The sequence below is a fragment of the Zonotrichia leucophrys genome, chromosome 1A (assembly GCF_028769735.1).
Source record: "Zonotrichia leucophrys gambelii isolate GWCS_2022_RI chromosome 1A, RI_Zleu_2.0, whole genome shotgun sequence".
Taxonomy (NCBI): domain Eukaryota; kingdom Metazoa; phylum Chordata; class Aves; order Passeriformes; family Passerellidae; genus Zonotrichia; species Zonotrichia leucophrys.
The window spans coordinates 15539845-15561102 of NC_088170.1; the positions used below are offsets into that span (position 1 = coordinate 15539845).

At 43.6% G+C, this 21258-nt stretch overlaps 1 protein-coding gene across 5 annotated transcripts in view; it reads right to left on the reverse strand.

Moving 5' to 3' along the window:
- IRAG2 (inositol 1,4,5-triphosphate receptor associated 2) overlaps positions 1 to 21258 on the reverse strand; it is a 35826-nt gene that overhangs the window by 8403 nt on the left and 6165 nt on the right. For 4 of the 5 annotated variants that reach the window (XM_064701491.1, XM_064701485.1, XM_064701479.1 and 1 more), the window contains exons 9-26: positions 21116 to 21166; positions 19955 to 20032; positions 19348 to 19404; positions 17518 to 17577; positions 17373 to 17437; positions 17186 to 17285; positions 15160 to 15273; positions 14782 to 14883; positions 11997 to 12160; positions 10434 to 10554; positions 9819 to 9981; positions 7948 to 8009; positions 6951 to 7016; positions 6062 to 6170; positions 4577 to 4724; positions 3691 to 3772; positions 204 to 250; positions 56 to 120 (exon numbers count right to left, since the gene is read on the reverse strand). In XM_064701491.1, the coding sequence (XP_064557561.1) occupies positions 56 to 120; positions 204 to 250; positions 3691 to 3772; positions 4577 to 4724; positions 6062 to 6170; positions 6951 to 7016; positions 7948 to 8009; positions 9819 to 9981; positions 10434 to 10554; positions 11997 to 12160; positions 14782 to 14883; positions 15160 to 15273; positions 17186 to 17285; positions 17373 to 17437; positions 17518 to 17577; positions 19348 to 19404; positions 19955 to 20032; positions 21116 to 21166 (1654 nt within the window). The remainder of the gene's footprint in view (positions 1 to 55; positions 121 to 203; positions 251 to 3690; positions 3773 to 4576; positions 4725 to 6061; positions 6171 to 6950; positions 7017 to 7947; positions 8010 to 9818; positions 9982 to 10433; positions 10555 to 11996; positions 12161 to 14781; positions 14884 to 15159; positions 15274 to 17185; positions 17286 to 17372; positions 17438 to 17517; positions 17578 to 19347; positions 19405 to 19954; positions 20033 to 21115; positions 21167 to 21258) is intronic. The other variant, XM_064701472.1, reaches the window with a different exon arrangement.

Sequence of the window (21258 nt, forward strand, 5' to 3'; positions counted from 1 at the left end):
AGCACACAGACTTGGGCACATCCAAGACTCCCAGTGCCGCAGGTTAAGGACCCACCTGGTACCGGTGTTGTGCTTTCCACTGAGGATGCAAGAGCTTCGTGGGCTGATGGTAAGTGATCACTGCCAAAACAAAACCCTTTCAGATACTCATCCACATGATACACATCTTAATAAAGTCTTTTAAATCTTGCACAAGACCTGACCTGGATGCAATCAGCATGGCTGGCGGTGTTGACTCCTCATGGTCAATCTTCAGAGAGAGAGAAAACAGTGAGTATCAGAGGGTTAATGCCAGTATAAAACTTGTACGTCAAAACTTTAACTTTCCCAGCTGTGCCTAAACTATTCCAGCAGTGAAGAACTAGCTGGTAAGTTCACAGAATCACCAACTAGTCTAAAGCCATCTCAGGAATGTTGTACTCAGAGAGGTGTTTTTGTTCCCCACTCTGTGGTTGGCTCCTAACTCACATCTTCAATGACCAACAAACACGTTACTGCGCCACCACTGCTACATCTTAACTCTGCATCAGGAGAGATCCATTTTCGTGGTCTGGAGCCCAAAACCTACAAATGAGGTGCACAGGGCTTCACCTGGCTGTAGAGATTAGCCTCATTAGGTAAAAGTGCTAATAGTCACAGCATGAACAAGCAGATGGTTCAGAACACTTGTGTGCTGTGTTGTACAACAATGTTATATATGACAATTACCCAGCCCCTTCAGAGGCCTCAAGCTTCCCTGGTGTGCAAGCAGCAGAGGAACAAAGCAATTAAAAGCTGGCAGTTTTGCTCATGTTCCTCTAGTTGCCACAGTGTGGTTTTGGACCTGAGCCTTATCACATCACAGACAAAACCAATATCCTCTTGAGGCTTTGAATTTCGAGGGAGGTGCTATTTGTGCAATGTCCCTCTTCTGCATTTCACCCTGGAGAGCTCCAGCTCGCTCATTCAGTTGTTGGGTTGGTCTCAACTTCATGGCTGAAGATACAGGGGGGAACTGATGAGGTTTAAAGGGTTAAGTTGGTAATGACTTGTGCTGAATTACCCACTGCTGAAGAGAAGTGCTGAACAGAAAACAAAACCAGCCCAAATCCCCTCCTCTCTAAGAGGAGAGGGAGGGAGGGGGAACAGCTCCCTCCACAGCAAGCACCCAAGAGCACTACTGAAGTGTGTGTGGAGAAACAACAGAAAAACCACATTAGCAAGTCATTGCCTGTGTTCTAGTATCTTTCCTACTCCCTTCAAACACCCTCAGAACACAGGAAACCCAGCAAATGAGCACAGGGGGTATCCAAGGGCCCTGGTCATTCCCAAGAGTGACCAACTGCTCCCAGCATTAGCAAGTGCCTTTTCCCTCCTCCCTGCCTTGTCAGAGCTGCTCTTGCACAGCCCTGGCCCAGCCAGGTGGATGCTTCCCCTAATGCAAATTCAGGCTATTTTTATTATTGCTATTTGAATTCTCTCATAAGTTGAGGAAGTGCAGCAATACATTTGCCTTGTTCAGGCCATTGGGTCTGCAGAAGTATTGGGGAGGGAGAATACCATCATGTTAGAAAGAAATCTAAAGGGCTTTTAAAACTAACACACAGCACCCAAGCAAACAGAAAAGCCCTTGCATCACCTAGAACTGAAATGACACATTATGCTACGTTACCTGTACCTGCCCAGATGGGCACATGCTCAGTGATTTCTGTTTGCAATGAAGGAAAACCCTCAATTCAGTTTTTAAAACCCTAAGCTGACTGCCAGGATTGTACACTCCCATGGATTCCACATAAAGGGGAAGAAAATCCCAATAAAAGAGAAACCACATTCTAGATGTCTTAACGAAATAGAATCACACAATGGTTTGGGTTGGAGGGGACCTTAAAGATCAAATTTCCAACACTGATGGCCAAGGGACATCTTCCACTATCCCAGCTTGCTCAGACCAACATCCAACCTGGCCTTAGACACTGCCAGGGATGGGGCAGCTGCAGCTTCTCAGGGCAGCCTGTGCCAGGGCCTCCCCACCCTTACAGTAAAATCTGTTGACAGAGCATTGGGGAATGGCACAGTCCTTTAATGAGGAAGAACAGCCAAGAAAGATCCTGAAGCCCATCCCTAATCACTTTTCCCACATCCATCCCTCTAGCATAATAATCCAAGGGTTCTCTATCTCAGCCCATGAATTCTGGCCACAGTCTTGTACAACTCCGCCCAAACAATTATTAACATTTGGAAGACCTGTCAGGTTTTCAGGCTGTGGTACAACTTCCACATTAATAAAGCCAAACAAGAAAAAAAGCCCAAGTTTCACTTGGCTCTCAAATGCTCCTTCATTAAGTAGTCCCTGAGCTTCTATGGTGACAATGATTTGACACAAATAATTTGAGTTACTTACAAACTGATCTGCTCAAATACATCTGCAACTGCAGAGTAATAAAACTCCAAAGAAAACTAGGGAGACTTTTTGTACTGAATAAGGATATGCAACTTCTCCTACATGCCAGTGTTTGGAACAGATACTGGGCAGAGCCCATTTGCCTTTTCTCTAGGGCAAGCTTAAACATTTTCATTTCCCCCCTTCAGAACATTCATGTGCAAAGCTTATACTAAAAAGTGATAACAAGGATGGAGAGAGACATTTTTGAGCCCAGCTGGAATTACAGAAAGCCCCAGAGCAACAAAGCACAGATGTTTCACACACCTTTGCACAGCTGTGACTTTCCAGGAGGACTGGATCAAGTAGGAACCCTTGAGAGGATCCTCTTTAAGGGCACTTAATAGCAGCACAAGCTGGGAGTCCTTCACCTGCTCTACCCCAGTGTGCTGAAACCACAGAGTCCCCAGCACTCTTACTTTCTACCCACACTGCACTTTCTGCTTTGATTTACCACTACAACCAGACCATCCTGTACTCACAGGTACCACACACCAGGCAGGTTCACCCTGAGGCTGGCTGCTCTGTGGTCCCAAAAGGTTATTTCCAGTTTCATAGAAACCACTGATCAATATTCTTCCACCATCCCCACCAATACAGGAGTTTGCAAGCTCATTAGGAGCCCTGTGTGGTGGAGCTGAGGTTTAGACTTCAACAGTGAGGATTTCAGCACAGCTTAGGTGTGCTGAGCTGCAGCTTCTCTTGCTGCTGCCCCAGGGAAACTGCAGCTCGAGCTCTAGATGCAGGATTCAGGGCAGCAGTGAAGGCATAGCTGAGTACACCAGCTGAAGGAAAGCTCCCCTACAGCAAAGATGGCATTTTTCAGCTGTTACATGGTGCCTGTGGGAGGAAGTGCAAAGAAAGGCAGTACTCCCAACTGAAGCATCCTGTGGCTCCTTGCAGGTGGAGAAAAGGAGTGAAAACACTCTGTTCTTGCCTGGCAGAACCAATTGTTACTGCAGAACCAGCACTATCTCCACCCTTGAAACCACATTTAAAACACTCCATAGCTAACGGCATGACCCAGTTTTTGGGTCTTGATGTTCAAGACACAAAATATCAAGACATTTCATTTTATAACCAAGGTATTGCAGAAGCATGCCCAAACAGAAGGGAACACCCCCCACAGCACCCTGCTGACTGGTGCCAGCTCCATCCACTGAGGAGCAGTGCTGATTTATAGCTGAGCCATCTGCACCTGGGTCTGAGCAAGGCACGAAATGCTCGAGCCTTCTCAAAACCACATCTCGGGCATCAGAGCCAGCACTCACCTCAGCAAGTGAAGAGTCCATCATTGTAATGGAAACAGGAAGGTCTGCATCAGTGTAGTCATCAGCAGAGTATATTTTCCACCTGGCAACACAGGCTTTATTTGCATATTGCCCAAACAACAGAGAGATAGAGCGCCCATTTTCCTTAAGCACACAACAACTGAAGTCACCCTCTCAGTGCAGTCAGTCAGCTGGTCTCTTAGGGAAGGAAAAATTCATCACCAACATCAATCCCTCCTCCCCCAAACAGCAAGAACCACCACCAGCCCTTTTCCCAACCTCCTCCACACTGCACTGTTCCACAGAAAACCAGTGGCAAAAGCTTTGAGAGCTGCTGAGTCTCTTGCTGCAGACTGCCTGCTTCTGCACCTTCAGGAACATCCTCATCTTTTAAAATATTCACTGCAATTCACTTCAGCTTTCATAATCTCAAGCAGTTCAATCTCTATTTTAAAGATATAAGGAGGCAGCTTGATAGGCAAGGACCTCAGAATTCCTGCTCTAAGCTCTGCAAAAGAAAAGTGACTCCTCAAAGCCAATAGGATTTTGGCACCTAATGGCAACACCAATTGTTAAATTGGTGTTAATTGTTAAATTAGAGTTAACATGGAATATAGACATGATTTTGGCATTCTTGTCTCAGTTCTCCAGCATGAAATAGAAACCCCATCAGGGTATTTGGCTGGTTACCAGCAGTTCCAGTAAAGAATTCTGGTAGCTGTGAATAGAAGCAAAGTGCTGCCCTGGATCCCCATGGGCTGATCACCAGGTGTCCAGTATTCCCTCTAAGGGATGGTCCTGAAGCTGAACCCAGCACATGGAATCTGCTAGACCCTGTTGACTCTTCCTCCCCTTGCACCCCAAAAAGGTGATTACACCACCTTACCTGCATCCTCCTGAGGTCACATCTGAGCTGGACACGTGTCCCACATCATGCCTCTCCAAGGTGCAGCTGCCAGAGCTCTGCCTGCAAGGCTGGTCCCAGCTGTGCCCAGGAGGGTTATTTGGGCAGGAGGTCTCCAAGGTCAGAGCATCTGGTGAGAAGGACAAGCATGAAGAGAGGTGGTCCTTGGCAAAGCTGGATTTAGCTACAAGTTTTTGGGTAACTCTAAAATAATCAAGAAGCAGACCAATCAGGCAGAGATTTATAATGAGGCAATTTCTATCTCAGTAAGAAAGGCTTTGGTTGTGTGGCCTCAACTTGTTCTGTAGATGGAGAGTTTGTCAAGGTGTAGCAAAGAAAGATTTGCTTCCATTCCCATCAATAATGCCTGGAATTACAATTGAACATGTATATTCTGTGTGGTACCAGCTTGCTGCTGGGAGAAACACTTGTGTGTGAAGTCCCAAATGCAGCACCCTGCAGCTCTGCAGCCCTGCAATGCATGGCTGTCAGTGGCCGCTTTTAATCCTTATAAGGCTTGAGAGTTGCAGGGAAGTTCAAACAACTCAAGAGTGCAGAAAAAAGCAACAAGTACAATCTACTGGGAAAGGTGGGGTTGTCAGCCTGGAGAAGAGAAGGCTGAGTGGACAGTGGCACAGGCTGCCCCAAGCAGCTGTGGCTGCCCCAAGCAGCTGTGGCTGCCCCAAGCAGCTGTGGCTGCCCCAAGCAGCTGTGGCTGCCCCAAGCAGCTGTGGCTGCCCCAAGCAGCTGTGGCTGCCCCAAGCAGCTGTGGCTGCCCCAAGCAGATGTGGCTGCCCCAAGCAGATGTGGCTGCCCCAAGCAGATGTGGCTGCCCCAAGCAGATGTGGCTGCCCCAAGCAGATGTGGCTGCCCCAAGCAGATGTGGCTGCCCCAAGCAGATGTGGCTGCCCCAAGATCCCTGGCAGTGTCCAAGGCCAGGCTGGATGGGGCTCTGAGAAACCTGGGATAATGGAAGATTATCCCTGCCCATGGCAGAGGGGGTGGAATTAGCTGATCTTTCAAGTCCCTCCCCAAACCATTCTCTCACTCTATGATTTTATTCTCAGTAGCTCTGTTACTGCTCAGGTTGCTAAACCAGGACTCAGCTCAGCAGCCAAGGAGCAGGACATCGCAGTCAGAGGGAATGGGAAGAACAGAACTCACACCCTCTGGGCCCAGACTGACAAGCATCCTGTCAGGAATATGCTTGGATGTATAATTTATACCAATAGTTCCTAAAGATTTTGGGAACAGTCTGCCAGGTTGACAGACAGCCACCTCTTCCGGCCTTTCACTGCAAGCACTGTAATAATGGTTCAGATTCCTGGATTACATGCAGAAATAGGTTAAAGCCCACAACAGATTCTCCACATTCCAGCAGCACACTCAGCACTACTGAGATTGTTCTGCCAACTCCTTCTCTATTTCAGGTGAGAGACAGAAATGTCAAACACTACCAGGTCTTACCTAGCAGAGGGGAGTTGTGCCAGCGTGAAGCACCTGATAGCAGTGCCCAGGGAAAGTCAGAGTACAAGGTGGGTCCCTCATTCCATGGTCTTTTGGAGCCGTGGAGCTGCTAATTGAAAAAATAAGAAGTGCTTCTGTTCCACTGCACTGAATACATTAATGCCACCAACTCCCCCCACACACAGGCATCTGCATAATGTAACACCAACAGTTACACAAATACATCTTTCTGTGGCTTTTTTGTCAAGAAAAGCAGAAGAGCTCATATCTTTAATGGGCAGAACAGTTACAGGAAGAGGCAGGATAATGAAACTTTGCACTCGCAACAAAACGTGTTGGTTCAAGCTAGGTCTGGAAATAAATACTACAAAACCAGGCAAGATGAGCCTGAGAAGAGAACCAAAGTAGCCACTCAAATCCTGTGAAGGGAGTAAAAAGAGAAAACAAAGAAAACAATCCAAAACACACTATTTCAGCCAAGCCAAGAGGTGTCATCTGAAGATGGCATCTGAGAAGACTCCTTAAACAACATGTGCAGAGCTGTTTTTGACCTAAGGTTGCTTCAACAATGAAAAATGGAAAAGAAACTGGAATAAGTGCCATCTTCAGACTTTGATGCTTCTCAAAAAGCAATTTATCACATGTGTGTGTTGTGCTTCAGAGGAACCCAGCTTTGCAATAAAGTTTGGAATATGTTTTTGTACGCCTGTAAACACCTGCATGCACATACACAGATATTGATATCAAATTATTTTTAAAGAATATTTAACTCAAAGTTTCTCATGAGGAACATTATTCCCCTGAGGTGATGAAGGGAAAAACCCCCACCCAAATAAACCCAGCATCCCATTTTAAGAGGCTCAGCAATGATCACAGCAAGCACACTTACCTTCCCTTTTACATGTGCAGCTACCGTGGGCAGCAGAGCATACTCAGACTCTGACTCTGCACAGCACTGTTGTAATAGAGAGAGAGTTTAAGGCAGGCAGGTAAGGAAAAAAAACCCAACAAAAAAAGGAGAAGGAGCACTACACCACTGATTCTGAGCAAAATGAAACTATCTTCCCAGCTGAACTACTTGCAGCTATCAGCTGCAAAACTGCAACTACAAAATGCTGCAGCTGTTTGCCCTTGCTACCTTCAGACTTTAATTTTGCAGACTCTTATGTACAAATATAAGTTTTATTCATGTGCAGATGGCCCAGCTTTGACTCTGTTCCTCTGATGCTCCTGTCCCCCTCTGATGCCCCCTGCCTAGGGGACATTTCAGGACCTTCTGTTTGATGTTAAATACCTTGTTGATCTGTGCTGAATCCAGAGTGCTCAGATTCTGAGCTATAGTGTTCCTTACTAGAGACAGTTGGGAAAAAAGTCTCTCCACGATGTTTCCCCCTCCACCCCCTCCCAAAGTTGAGGCAAGTAATTTTATTCCAAGCAAAGCACTCCAGAGTTATGTAATTTCCAATGTATTTCTCCACAGAGGGCAACAAAGTTAATAACTGTTTTACTGCCTATTCCAGTTTTCTGGGTACTGAAAACACCTTACATTATGAAATTTTAAACATTTGTTTTCAAGCCTGTCTGCAGAGTGGGACAAAAATCACACCAGTACATCAGGGAAGGTTTCCCTCAGCCCCTTTTGATACAATCACAATTGCTCACAGTGAAGACCAACACCACACCTGTAAGTCCTGTCACATTTTGCCCAGAAGGCTGAATAAGGAAAATAACGTGCAGCTTTGTACATACAGCTGGTGTACATGCTAGGAAAGAAGATACAAGGTGCTGCCAAACTGTCTGCAGCTGTTCTCAGCTGTGTTGTCCTTCCACCAGAGCCCTTCCTGTGCAAGCCCACCTTTCCTGCCCCCAAGCAAAGGGCACCATACCTGGCACACCAATTCACAGAGACGCCTCTGCAGCAGTTCCCATCTCAGGGCATTAGCAGTTGCTATGAAGAGACATTTACAAGTCTAACAGGGCTCCTAACAACTTTATAACAAGCAATCCAATGTTACAGCATCTCTAACTACTCCTTATCCAAATTTACTGGAGTTTGCATTAGACTGGTTAAGCCTGCAACAGTGTTTTCAAAGGGAAGAGAAAACACTGGATATCTTCACCTGCAAATCAAGGGCAAAGCTTCCCCACATCATTAGTGTCAGGATGCCACAGTTCCCTGTGGAAACAGATCCTTCACTTACAGCTTGGGGGAAGAGAAATATTTGTCCTTTCCACCTTACATGCTGTACAGAAGTTTTAAAGTCCATGGGCTTTGTATTTAGAAGCATTTTCCCCTCTTACTGTGCAGGTGGGAGGAAGTAGGGGGTGGAATGGGTAGGTGGGCAGGAGACCACAGCCCAGCCCCTCAGTCAGAAGAGGCACCAGACCCGTCCGCCTTTCTAAAGGAACCAATATAAAGCATTTTTATTATTTTCTTCAGTGCCAGCCTTGTTTATCAGCCCTGTTCTTCAAAATGCTTTGCAAATTCTCTACACACCTGTCAGTTTTTTTACCTACAGAAAGATTTCTGTAAAGTAACTGGAGTAATTTAAAGCCAAGGTCCTAGTAGTTTTCAGGATGGTGGTTCTTTGGGGGTTGACTTTTGGGGGGGGGGGGGGGGGGGGGGGTGGGTTGGTTTAGTCACAGTGGCACCAGTCTCACATATCTGGAGTTCTCCATTGATCTGCTCAAGCTCACTTTGCAGGAGACCTTCATTTATTCAGAGATGGAAAATGACAAACTATTTCCACTGTCATGCCTCTTGCTAAGAGCAAAATAAAGCAGCTGCATGGTTTGTGGGAAGCATGAAAGCACATGAGCACACACACATGAAGACCAAATCACTGGGCAGAGCAGGGCAAGCACAGTTTGGGGCTGTTTCTGCCGTGTCAGTGCAAAGTTGTGCCTTAGAGCTAAAGCAAAGGGTCCCAGGGAGTTTTCCTGGTGAGACAAACTGTGGCTTCACACGGAGTTGTTTGCAGTGCACACATATTTGTTGGGCAGATATGGTAACTGTGTGCCTGAGGGCAAAACATACAGAGGGCTTAAATCAGTCAAATCCCTTTTCTCTAAGAAAGCGATCAGACTCCAGGGTTAGGGAAGAAAAAGGCCATATGCTCTGGATTCAGACTCCCACATTATTTAAATGCCCAGGTTATTGAGGTGCTGATGTCAGGAAGTGAGTCACAAAGAGGCAATATGAAGTTTCCATGGCTCTGTGGCAGAAGTTGCACATGTACAAGGCAGTGACAGGATTGCTTTCCACTGAAGAGAGCAGCCTAACACCACACAGCTAGTCAAAAACACAGAGCAAGCACAACCAGCAAACAGAGCACAGAATGTACAAAAATCAAGTCTGTTTGGTTCAGGAAGCTTAAGAAAGAGGGATGGCTTTGTTAGGTATAAGGTGGGGAACAGCAGTTTTGGTAAAGCAATACCTGTGCCATATGTGGAATTACTAATCCCCCTTCCTAGGACTGGGGGTTTTGTTGGGAGCTTCTGAAGCTTTGGTGGATCCCAACACCCACTCCTTAGGATCCCACCTGCTTCTCAGCTCAGATGGTGGCAGATCTCTTCAAGGAGAAGGACAAGTAGGAAAAAAGGGGGGGAAAAAAATCCCAAAACAACAAACAAGACTCCACAGAGCGTTTTACTGGATGACCTGCAGATCAGTCCTATTGTCCCTTGATGTAACTAAACCCTGAAGTACTTGCCCATGCAAAAAGTGAATGTTGGCATATTTCCAGAAGTTACTCACTTTTGTGGTCTTCCACCTTCTCCTGAAGCAGTTGGCAAGTGCTTTCTAAAGCAGCATTCACATCCCTGAGCTTCTGCTGCTCAGAAATGGCTTCCTCCAACTTGCTCTTCAAGGATGCTGCTTCTTCACGAGCAGAGTGAAATGCTTCAGCTTGATCCTCCGCCTAGGCACAAAACAATATTTAGGGAAAAAAGAAAGGAATAAAAAAAAAATATAAAATAAAGCAGCCTGGCTAGCACAAGAAAGCTCTACCGTTCATGTAAATGAAACCAAACTGCATCTGTTCTTTCTCAGGAAGTGATAAAGCTCCCTCTGAACTTCTGCATTTTTACGTTGGGGTGGACTGTGTATGGAAGCTATTTTTGGGTGCCTTTTTTTTTTCCCCTCTTTTCTCTTTTTTTTTTTTTAAGCCACCACAAATATGCAATGCTGCCTCTTTCATCAGCAAACTGTTGTCACCACCCCCTCAAATTTTACTTCCTCTGCTGGTTCCACTCTTGCAGGGAGGCACAGCATTCGGAACGCGCGATTCCCTTCCCCAGGGCGGCCGCACGTCGGACGCAGACCTCGGCATCTCCTGCTGCCCCACACAGAGGGAACTGGGCTGCCCCTTACATGCTTGCTGATATCCTCCAGCTGCTTGCTGGCTTTTTGCAGCTCTAGACACAGGTCTTCTGCCTGGCCACCTGCCAAAGTTTCTTCTAGTAGCTGTTTGGCAGTTTCAACCTTGCGCTGGCTGCGGAGCGAGAGAGAGCGCAAAGCACAACCCATTAATGACATTTCAGGGCAGGCTGGCCTGGGAGGTGACACCCTCCGGCTGCTGGGACACGCACCAAAAGTCAGCTGTCACACACTGCAGCTCCCCAGGAGCCAGCACCAGGGAATCAGACATTTTATAAATTTTTTTACAGCAGGAAGGGGATGGAGGCTTTCTGTAACATTGCTGGGTACCACAGGGGAATCACTAGAGAACTGGCAAGAAGCAAGAGCTCAGTGGGGCAAGCTTTTGCACTTTGGACAACAATGTGTTTTCTCAGGGTTTGGGAGGAATAGTAGTTGGATATAGAGGCAGTCATCCTAGAAAAAGATACTCAGGAGCTATTACTGCTTCAATGGATTGATTTCTTCACATTAGAGAGGGAATTTCATTTGACAGCAGGCAGATGCCATCAGAACTGGTGCTAAGGAGTATGGCTTTCAATAAAGCCCTTCTTTTCCACTGCAGAAACCCTTGCCCATTTCCTCTCTAACTCACCTCAGGGCTTTTTTTGGGTGGGGGAGGGAGGGTTTGGGGTTTGTTGTTATTGCTTTCATCACAGTTTTGACACAGAGACAGTTTTAAGAAACCAAGGCATCAGTGTTTTTATCAGCTCTTTTCCAGGTGGAGGGAGAGCATGCAATGGGTGGTTCAGTGGAAGGTAAGTCAGGCAAAAGTATGGTACAACTGCTCTGCATCAGCTCTCAGGGCTGCCAAGCCCTAGGAACATCCCAAACCCAGGAATGGGGCTTGGAGCAACTTGGAATAGTGGAAGGTGTCCCTGCCCATGGCAGGGTCTTGGAACTGGATGATCTTTAAGGTCTTTTTCAGCCTAGGCCATTTTATGATCCTATTTCTAAGATCACAAGTCACAGAAGGAACCATTTGCCAAAAAAGTCACATTTTCATATTCAATGACAACTCATTGAAGCTACACCCCTGGGGAATTGATATAATGTCTTCCCTGAGCCTAGCAACTGTATCCCAAAGCAAAAATACCTGCAGAGAGATATTTAGCAGCTCTCCTGCTTCACACAATCCCAGCAGGTTTTTTTGAGGGCTACACCTGCTCAATGGGCAGTGTCCTCGTGCTTTAACTGCTCAGTCTGTGGTGTCCCTGGTGTTTTCAAAGGCTCCTTCAAGGCTGTACATCAGTTCACTCACAAACCTTAACTCCCACACAGTGCAGACCTTGTGCTAAAACCAGACCTACTCTCCAAAACAGAAGACCATTTCCTCTGTGAAAAAAAATTTCAGAATTCAGTAGACTTTGTTCCACTAAAAAACCCACCCCAAAATAAGATACTAAACAGCTAAGCAACTATAAAAAAACCCCCAAAACCAAATCAAACCAATAGAACCACCAAGCCAAAACTCAACCTCCCCTCCCCAAAAAAGACAGAGATCCTTTGAAGGAGTACCTAGCAGAGAGTTTTTTCCTTAGGTGAAATTCTTCTGTCTTGGTTCTCCTCAGGTTGTCTGCCACTCGAAGAAAATCCTCCTCTAAGGACTCATTGCATTTTTCCAAAAGTTGGAGTTTCTGGGTCCAAAGATGTCTTTTTTCCCCTAGTTCTTGCTTGAGGGCCTGTGGAATTTTGAAGTTGCCATGTGGTTAGAGGAAGAACAGAGCCAGAGCCTTAATTTACATGGTGAAAATTGAGTTCCCTGCTCCACCAATTAATATCATCACCTACATCCCACACTACCAGAATAAAGATGAAACTCCACCAGCAAGGTGCCCAGATACAGCAACAAAACCCATAGCTCCTAAGAGAACGTTTTAATAAATATTATCTTGCAGGAAGCTCTCAAACTGATAATTTAGGCTTCTGCAGCCCTTTCCTCAAAGTACAACTGAGTCCACTGAGTCCAAATTGGGTTTGTATTACAGCAAAATTAATGAAATAACCAAGAACCAATAAAACCCATTTGCTGTACATGCTTAGCAGATGATCTGTGCCAGAGATGACCCCCACCATGAAGGCTTTTAGATTTACCTCTGGTTTGTTGGAGGGAAAAGGGTAAAAATTAAGTGTTAGGTAAGACTGAACTCTCTATTTCTCTGAACAGTGACTTTCAGTATAAAGTCCTGAGAAGAAGAATCCAGTGCTCTCTCTCTGACCTTTTTCAACTGAACACATGAAAGAGTGTCCTCAGCTTTTAAAGAATGCTTAATGAGAGTCAAACAGAGGTCAGGAAAGAATGAAGTTTATATTCCTGGGATTCTGCAGCAATTCCAAGGGGAAAATGTCAATCTTACAAATACAGACCACATTATCTGCTTGCAAGTTGGAGTCTGATGCTCATGAGCTTCAAATAAAAATAAAATAGCACATCAAGCATCATGCTTAAAAAAAGGCAAAAAAAAGGCAGCTTTTGCTGATAGGGCTCCTAGGATGACATGGGATGTGACCATGTGCAACTGCCCACATCCTGAGGGTCTGTTCCTCAGCCAAGGCAGGCAGAACTCACTTGTAGAAACACCATAATTTGACACTTAAACAGTATAGGCTTTTCAGAGCGCATGTACCAGTCTTATCTCACAGTAGAAGAGTGAAAAAGATTCTGATGTCACTATATACACTTAGATATATGTATATATGCACACTTCAGGTTGGCTTTATATCTAATATTCTTTAAAATGCTTTTGAAAACACTAAACCCCAGCAAAACATGTCCATAATAAATTTTTTAGGAAGTGGTGGGCAAGGCTTCTGGTGACAACTTTTGTTAAGCAGCCAATTAAACCTTGGACCATGCACTTTCTCTGAGGCTGGAAGAAGCTACTTTGAATCTCCCTCCCCTTTTTTTTGATCTACTGGTCTTTAGCTGCATGCACAAAATTTCACACATACCTGGCTTGTTCTGTCTGGTGGAGATAATTTTTAACATGAAGTCACTACTCATCCCCCATGGGACCTTTTAATTTTAAAGGATTTTTTTTTCCTTTCTTGATCCTCTGTTAACTCAATTTCCAAATACATCACTCTTTAGGAGCCAGAGTAGGATTCATTTGCCACAATCAACTCCAACACCAAAAGATTTTACCTTCACATGTTTAACAGGAATACGATCCCAATGTGAATGTAACTTCACAAGCCTGTTCAGCTCTGACAGCTTTGCAGGAGGAGGTTTCCAGTCAAGATCAAAAAGCTACAGCAATTCACAAGCCAGCAGTTTGCTAGAGTCTACCCAAAGTCACATCTGGGTGAAGAGAATGAGCGGGCTGCACCTTTGCTAAGGAAAAGGTTTCAGGATTTAGCTGAAATTATAAAAACTCTGGCTCCAGGACTGGATGGCTCCCAGTGGTTGCTCCAGCCCTGCCCAGGAAGGCAGAGGAGGCCCATCTACACCATTGTGCAGCACTAGAGGAAAAAGAAGGGCAGCTTTGTCCCCAAAGAAGCAAAACCTGATGCAGCACATCCCTGGTGGCACCTGCTGTCACCCAAGGGAGAGGAATTGTGGGCTTTGACATCCATTAGGGAACTGGGAAACAGCATTAATGTCCAGCTTGGGCTTGTTGGAGCATTCCTAACAACTGATCAGCAGAAAGGAGCAGGTCAGAGAGAAAGTCACATCCAATGAGATGCATGGAAATGTCAGAAATTGTGCTGTTACAGGGGAGAGGAGGAGGGAACAAAAGTGTTTAGTTGTGTCCACAGGCACTTGCCACTACATAGGGGAGATGTTTTTACCAATTTTTGTTCAGTACCTTGAGCAAAAGTCTGTGCTTGCAGGCCTCACCAGAGGTATAAGGAGTATGAGAAATACATTATGCAAGATTAAGTTGTAAAACAAGGTTTTGTTGAATTTTTTCCTGCAGAATATACCCAGTAAAACCCAAACTCCTCACCTTTCACAACAAATAAACCCTATGGAGGCTTTGATTTGGAAATTTGGTTATAAAGCCTCCTTTGCTTTTAGACCTGGTTTGTCTTCCCTTTCCTTCAAGCAGAGTTTTAACTAAGGGAATTCTTGCACAATACAAGCCAGCAAGAGCGCAGCATATAAGTGAACAGCAATCATGCTTTTCCTCCTCAGAAAACCCCAGTAAAGATGATATTTCTCTCCATGCAGCCATCTTTGGCCCACAGATGGGCTCTATCTCCAGTAATAAACACACAGCATGCAGCAGCAAGATACCCACCTGAAGTTTTTCCACAGCCCCACTGTTTCACTAAATACTTTAGAGAAACAGTTACTCACCACAAGTTTTCTTTCCCAGGCCTGTTCCATGTCCTCATCGGGATCTTCTACCCATTCTAATGAAGCCATGACAAGTTCCTCTGCTTCAGAGATTTCCTTTTGCTGAAAAAGAAAATAAACCCCAAAACAACCTCCCCAAACTCCATGATTTTCAGTGCACATCTACAGCTCTGCCCAGAATTACCCAGGATATAAATTAGTGTTAGAGTAGGTGCCAGGTGATCTTGTTACACTATGACCCCCTCCAATCTCAAACTATTCTTAGTTTCCCAGAAGGAGCAAACAATCTGATTATCAATGCCTGAAGAATTCCTAATTAAATCAAGAATTCCTAATTAAATCAAAGACAGCAATATCCACAGAAGCTTTGCTACTGACCAGGTTTTTCATGATGGTCTTGAATTTTTCTCCTGCATATTCAGGCCTCTGAAGCAAAAGCTGCACTTCACGAGCCAGTGTTTCATCCAGGGATGCCTGTTCAGTCCTGATAATCTTTGGAGAGATGGAAGAGCCAGCAAGTTTGTTTTGACATCCCCTTATTGCAAACCAGCAGCAGTGACATTTAGACTTTCCTGAAGTACCTCGGCTCTGTATTTACCAGAAGGTCAGAGGTACCAAAAACTTGAGGCTTGGAAAAACTTTTTCAAAACCATCACATCAACAAGGATTTAAAAAAAAAAATGAAAAGAAAGCAAGCCAGCTAAGCTGCTGAGTGATCCAGTGTAAATATCCCTGCCAGGGCAGGCAAGAGGAAATCAGTAATTAGTTATCTTTATCCAGAAGAGTCGTTACCAAGTGATGAGTAAACAGAGCCCTTCCTTACAGGTGACTCCACAGAATCATGTCTCTGCAGCTTTGAAGGGCAAACACAATGACTCACTGGGCTCTGGGGAGCTGCAATATAGGATGATACCTAACTCCTCAAGCTGCCCAGCCAAGCCTACTTCTCCTTTCTGAGTCTGAAGTTTTTATCTATTTGTACATTTTTGTTGTTGTTGCTGTACGTGCTAGCTCTTTGCAAATGCACCTTGCACAGAAGTAAGCAGAAATCACTCAGCAGCATCTCTGCTGCCAGCTGTGCTGCACAGCTCATATCTGAAAGGAAAGCAGCACGTAGGGAAGGATGGGACTCCATGGATTGTCCAAGGAAATGGGAAAAGAATAGCTCCCCCTAAAATCAGAAACAAAGCCATAATTGTAGAAGGATGCTCTGCCTAAAGTGGTGTAAAACAGCTTCAGCAATACCCTACTTGCAAAAATCATTAGTGGATTTATAAGGGGGGGATCATGCGGCTGTTGGTGATGGAGAACGCAAAGACCAGCCTGATTCCTCGATCCCAAAATTAAAAATTCTGAGGATGTGAAGAACAACGTTTCCTGCCTCCTGGCACCAGTGAGGCAGTGGGAGGAGGAGCTTCTGACAAGGGACTCATCTGAGCTGGGCCTGGAAAGATCTGACAGTCAATCACTTTAGACCATAAAAACCCAGCCCCACTTTTTAAAGTCAGGGCTTCTGACACACCCCTTCTAGCAGGGTGTGTGTGGAGATCCCTCCCTCAAGTGGGCACACGCCCTCAAAGCTACTCCTCAAAGCTGAGCAAAAGATTTGTCCATGATCATCAACATGGGTAAGTAATAACAAACTCTATTTAACAATTATTAGCTTGGAAATTATTGGTTTAATAGCTAGTGCACTATGTAAGTAGTCATAATTAAATAATTCTGATTAAGGTATTTTAGTCTAAGAATGGTCTTCTATTTACATAAAAAACTTATTCTATTCATTTAAATATATTTGGTCTGCCATCAGAGATGCTTATCAGAGTTTCTTAACAGTACATTAGATTAGGACCCAACAACTTTATCAAGATGCTCACTCTAATGCTGAATTTCCTTTCTCACTACAGTCAACTTCAAAGAAAAAGAAGTCTCCTCTTTCACAAGTGAAAAAGGATCATTGTTCATGTCTGGTGTAGGCAGCACAAGAAGCAGACTGTCATTTACTTTCTGCAGCATAAAAGCCTTCATATATTGGAAAAACTGATATCTTCTCCCATCTATCTGCTCTTCTGCCAGCTAAATGCATGACCCAAGCTCCTCCAGATTTCCTGGGTAGAGCAGAGGGGGGTTGGAACTGGATGATCTTTAAGGTTCCTTCCAACCCAGGCCATTCTAGGATACTATCAGCAAATACTTCATATCTACAAGCATTTCGTTTGCTATTCTTTGGACTTTCTCCAAGGTGCTTGGAACAATATTGCAACCTTCTCACTCTGTGTTTACATGCTAGGATTTATGGCTTCAAATTCCAGAGTTATCTAATCATATACAGGCAATAAGCTTTGTTCTGCCTCTGCTGATGCAAGACAACTAGGAAGAGATTAAATTAAGGTTTAATCCATACCTCAGAAAACTCTGCAAGCTCCAGTTCACAGTGCAGTGTGCTTGTCCCTTCAGGAATATTGCTGTTAAATTTATACAATAATGGTAAACTCAACCCATGCCTAGAAGAAGCAGGAAAAAAAATACATATCAGTCTATTTTGGATTTCTAATGAACTGCCTTTCCTGGGATTTGGCCACAGTACTCACGAGATCAGCTCTTGCTGCATGTGTTGGATGTTCTCCAGCAGTTTATTTTTTTCAGCTCTCAGTGTCTGAAACATCCATGGGGTTTGGTGAGAGGCTGACTTTACCATGCAGAATCAGCACAGGCCAAACCCAACCCAGCCCATACCTCTATGATTGAGGAGTACTCCACAATTGTTAACTCGAGTTCCTTGATGTCCTGCTCCTTCTGCAGAGATTGTTGAGACAAGAACAACAAAAAATTATATTCCATCCTACATCACAGCAGTAAAATGTATGGTTTAGCTTGAGCAGCAACCTGATCATGACGCAACAATAGTTGTGAATTTAAAAGAATACAAGAAGTTACCTTGAATTTTAACTAATAGAAAGCACTCAGATGACCTTTCCTACCTAAACTCTGAAATTAAGGAGACAAACCCTCTTTTCCAAGTGTTGTACTTTTACATATTACTCACCTGGTTTCAGGTCCGACAGATTAAACTGGACAGAAATACTCTAGTTTTAACTTAAAATATGACCTATATTATATGCCAGCATAAGTTTTAACCCCAACTGACCCTTCAAGCAAGTTGCAATGTTTCAAGTTCACTTGTTTTTCATTATTAGAGTGTAGCACCCTGTAGATTAAACACAACCCAGCAGAAAGGCTGAAAAAGAGCCAGCCCTCATGGTAGGATTAAAGAATTAGAGGAAGCATCACCTTTCTTAGCAACTAGCAATTAGCTCCAGTCAGGTTATGCCATTCCAATAAAAGACACTGCACAGACAGCAGAGACTTTATAAGAGAAAATAGGAAATTAGAGTAGGAGCTCTTGTCCTCTCTCACTTTTATGAGTTCTTCCTACTCTCTCTTTAAAAATCATTGAGGTTTATCAAAGAGATAAAGTGCACAGAAAGCTAGGCAGGAAAAGTGAGGTTATAGAACCAGTTTCCACGCCAGTTTCTTCAAAATTATTCTAACCACTCACATTTATCTACATGTAATCTAGCAGTTTACTTGCAAAATTCCCATTTAGTCAATAGATTAGGAGAATCTTGTTGAAATAAAATGATACTACAGAGCTCACAAAAGCTTTGAATCATTCAAGTAGGAGAAAGTGAAAGCTACTTAAAAAAAAAAAAAAAGATTTCAATAAACTTGTGTCCTTAAGCTGTGTCTGGAAAAACAACCAACCAAACCAAAACTATTAAAGCACTCGATAAAGTTACCGGCTGGATCACACTCCAGTTCTCTTTTTTACTATTTGAATTCACCTACAGTCACTTTGCAGGGAGCCCAATAGTCAAATATTTTAGCAGAACATGCTATAAATCTCCTGATAAGTAGAAACTCCACTAGCATAGAAAGCTCTTTGCATAATTCATGAATCCAGAGAATGCCAGCACATTTGTATGGTCCTCTAGCTTTATTTTCTAGTATAAAATGCGTGTTTAAAAACATCTGAAATATTCACTCCTCAGTAAAGCCTAGATAATTGCACCTCAGCAATAAAATGACAAATTTCCTTTTCCATTGGGCTCCAAGTCACAATTTCTAATTTGACACAAACAATTTCAATAAAAGACATGAAGGGAAAGGCCTTCTGTACTCTCTGCTGAACAAGTAGCCTTTAGAAGTTTCTGGACATAGTGTCTGAAGTTTGCAAGTTTGTTTTAATAGGTTTTGACTAAAAAAAAAAAAGCAAGCAAAATCCTGAAACCTTTAATTATGCTGACTCATAGGCAGGTCCTAAATAGAGCTCGCCTACTTTGAAGCCATTTATAGGATCAGGTTCTGCAGTGGGAGAAGAGTAGAAATCAAAGAGCCACAGTGAATACTACTGCCTTGCCTTTTTACAAATCTTCCCATCAGTACAGACCAGAAACCTGGGCCAGGGGAATGGGGCTGGAACAAGGTATCATTAAGGTCTGTTGCAACCCAAATTATTCTGTGACTGTGTGGTTTTCAGTCGGTACTGAAGTAAAAGCAACTAACCTGGGTTAAGCTTGCCTCTTTATTTGCCACAGTGCTTTCATAGATACGGGCTTGGATCTGCAGAATGAAAAGATCAAAAGTAAACCCAGCCATCATTACAGACCACAATAAAAGTCCGTTCCTATTTCCTACTAGGAAGGGAAAAAGAATATCAATGTTCCTTACTTAGAAAAACCAAATTCTTCTTTGAATACCTTGTGTGGTGTTTGCTTCAAAGTACAGATCTTGTACCCAGCAAAGAGTGAAAGCATTCTTAACTTCCAGTCACTTTTGTTTCCTCTCATCTGTCCAGGCCAATATTTTCAGCAACACCTCTCAAAGCATGACCTTAATGTATTTTCTTGAATAGTGATGGAAAGGTATCCAAAAAAAGTTTAACTTGGAGGAAATAATGAAACTGTGGATTGTTTCCATCAGCCTAGTTTTTAGCCTCCAGACAGGAACTTCCTTCATGAAAGCTGTCACAATCTCCAAGCTGCTATCTCACTGCAGTCCTTCAACACAGAGGTTCAGGACTGTTTGCCTTCCAGCAGCAGAAATCCCCCCTTCGCTAGACCCAAGTAAAACCCAGGTTGACTTTTTATTCCTCTTGTTTTGAAATGCTTACTTGAAGCTCTGCTGCATTTTTAGACAGCTCCGAAATCTTCTTTTGCAGCCCATTGGTGTCCATGCTATTCCTAATAATCTAAACAAGACAGAGTGTTTAGGCACAGCTGAGTGGATTGACAGCTTCTCCTTGAAGAAACCAGACAAAAATGACATCTCCACCCCTAAGCTGCTGCCTACTCTCAAGCATTACCAGCATTTGTGCACATACATTGCATGTGTTTGTCCCACCAAAACTGCTTCTGCTTCTTTTCCCACCCAGAGCACCAGTAAGAGAGAAAACTCCTCAAAATGTGATTTATAACCACTGCCAGACCCAGAGAGCTAAAGAAAAATCAGCCCTGCAGCATGACAATTGTTTTCAGAAAATTGTGGTTTAATAGATATTTGGACTAAGGGGCTTTGTAGATACACTGATCTGAAGGTGCTGATTTTCTTTATTATCTTTTATTTAACCTGTTTCTCCATTTCCCCCTGAAAAGTCTGAAATACAGTCTGTAAGCAAGCATTAAAAAACTATCACCTGACAAAAATTGCTTTATAAAATAGTTGCTCTGATGCAGTTAAAAAAAACCAACAAAACAGAAGGAATGAACAGCTCTTCTCTGAGTAAAAAACAAGCTTAGGGATTCTCTGCTTATGGAGCTGCATTCCCTAAAAGCCTCCTGTAGGTCCTTGGCCAGTGTCAATGGATCCATCTGTGATGGGAGATTCCATCCACTGCATTTTTTTTTATTATTTTTGTTACTTATTTTTGGTGTTACAGCTCTATACAAGATTACTCCTTTGGATTTAAGGGAGGAAAACAGAAGTGAATATGAAAGGATAAAGTGTTGGATGGAGATTGCTTCAATATAGAGTTTGTCTGTTTATAGCTGTGGGAACCAGAAATACATAGAATTTGCCTATAAATCTTGGAAAAATAGGTGGTGGTAGAAGAGAAGTAGTTTGTCTGTCCCTATGCTTCCCTAACCCCATATCCTTACTCACCCAGGAAGTGGAAAATAAAAAGCACAGTGCAACCTCAAGATATAAAGTTTTATGACAAATCAGCCTTTTAAAGTGTTAGATATTTTGATAACCTAATTAGCATGCAAGGCTTCAAAGTATGACCAACATTTTATTTCTTAATGGCAAGAACATGTCAAATGATTTGTTTTACCTCTTCCTGGAGAGAAGTAACTTTGATGTTGAGAGACCGATTTTCTTTTTCCTGATCAAGTTTATGGGAAAAAACAAACAAACACAAAAAAAGAGAAAAACAGAAGAATTGGTTTTAGCATGTAAGCAGCAGATCACAAACAC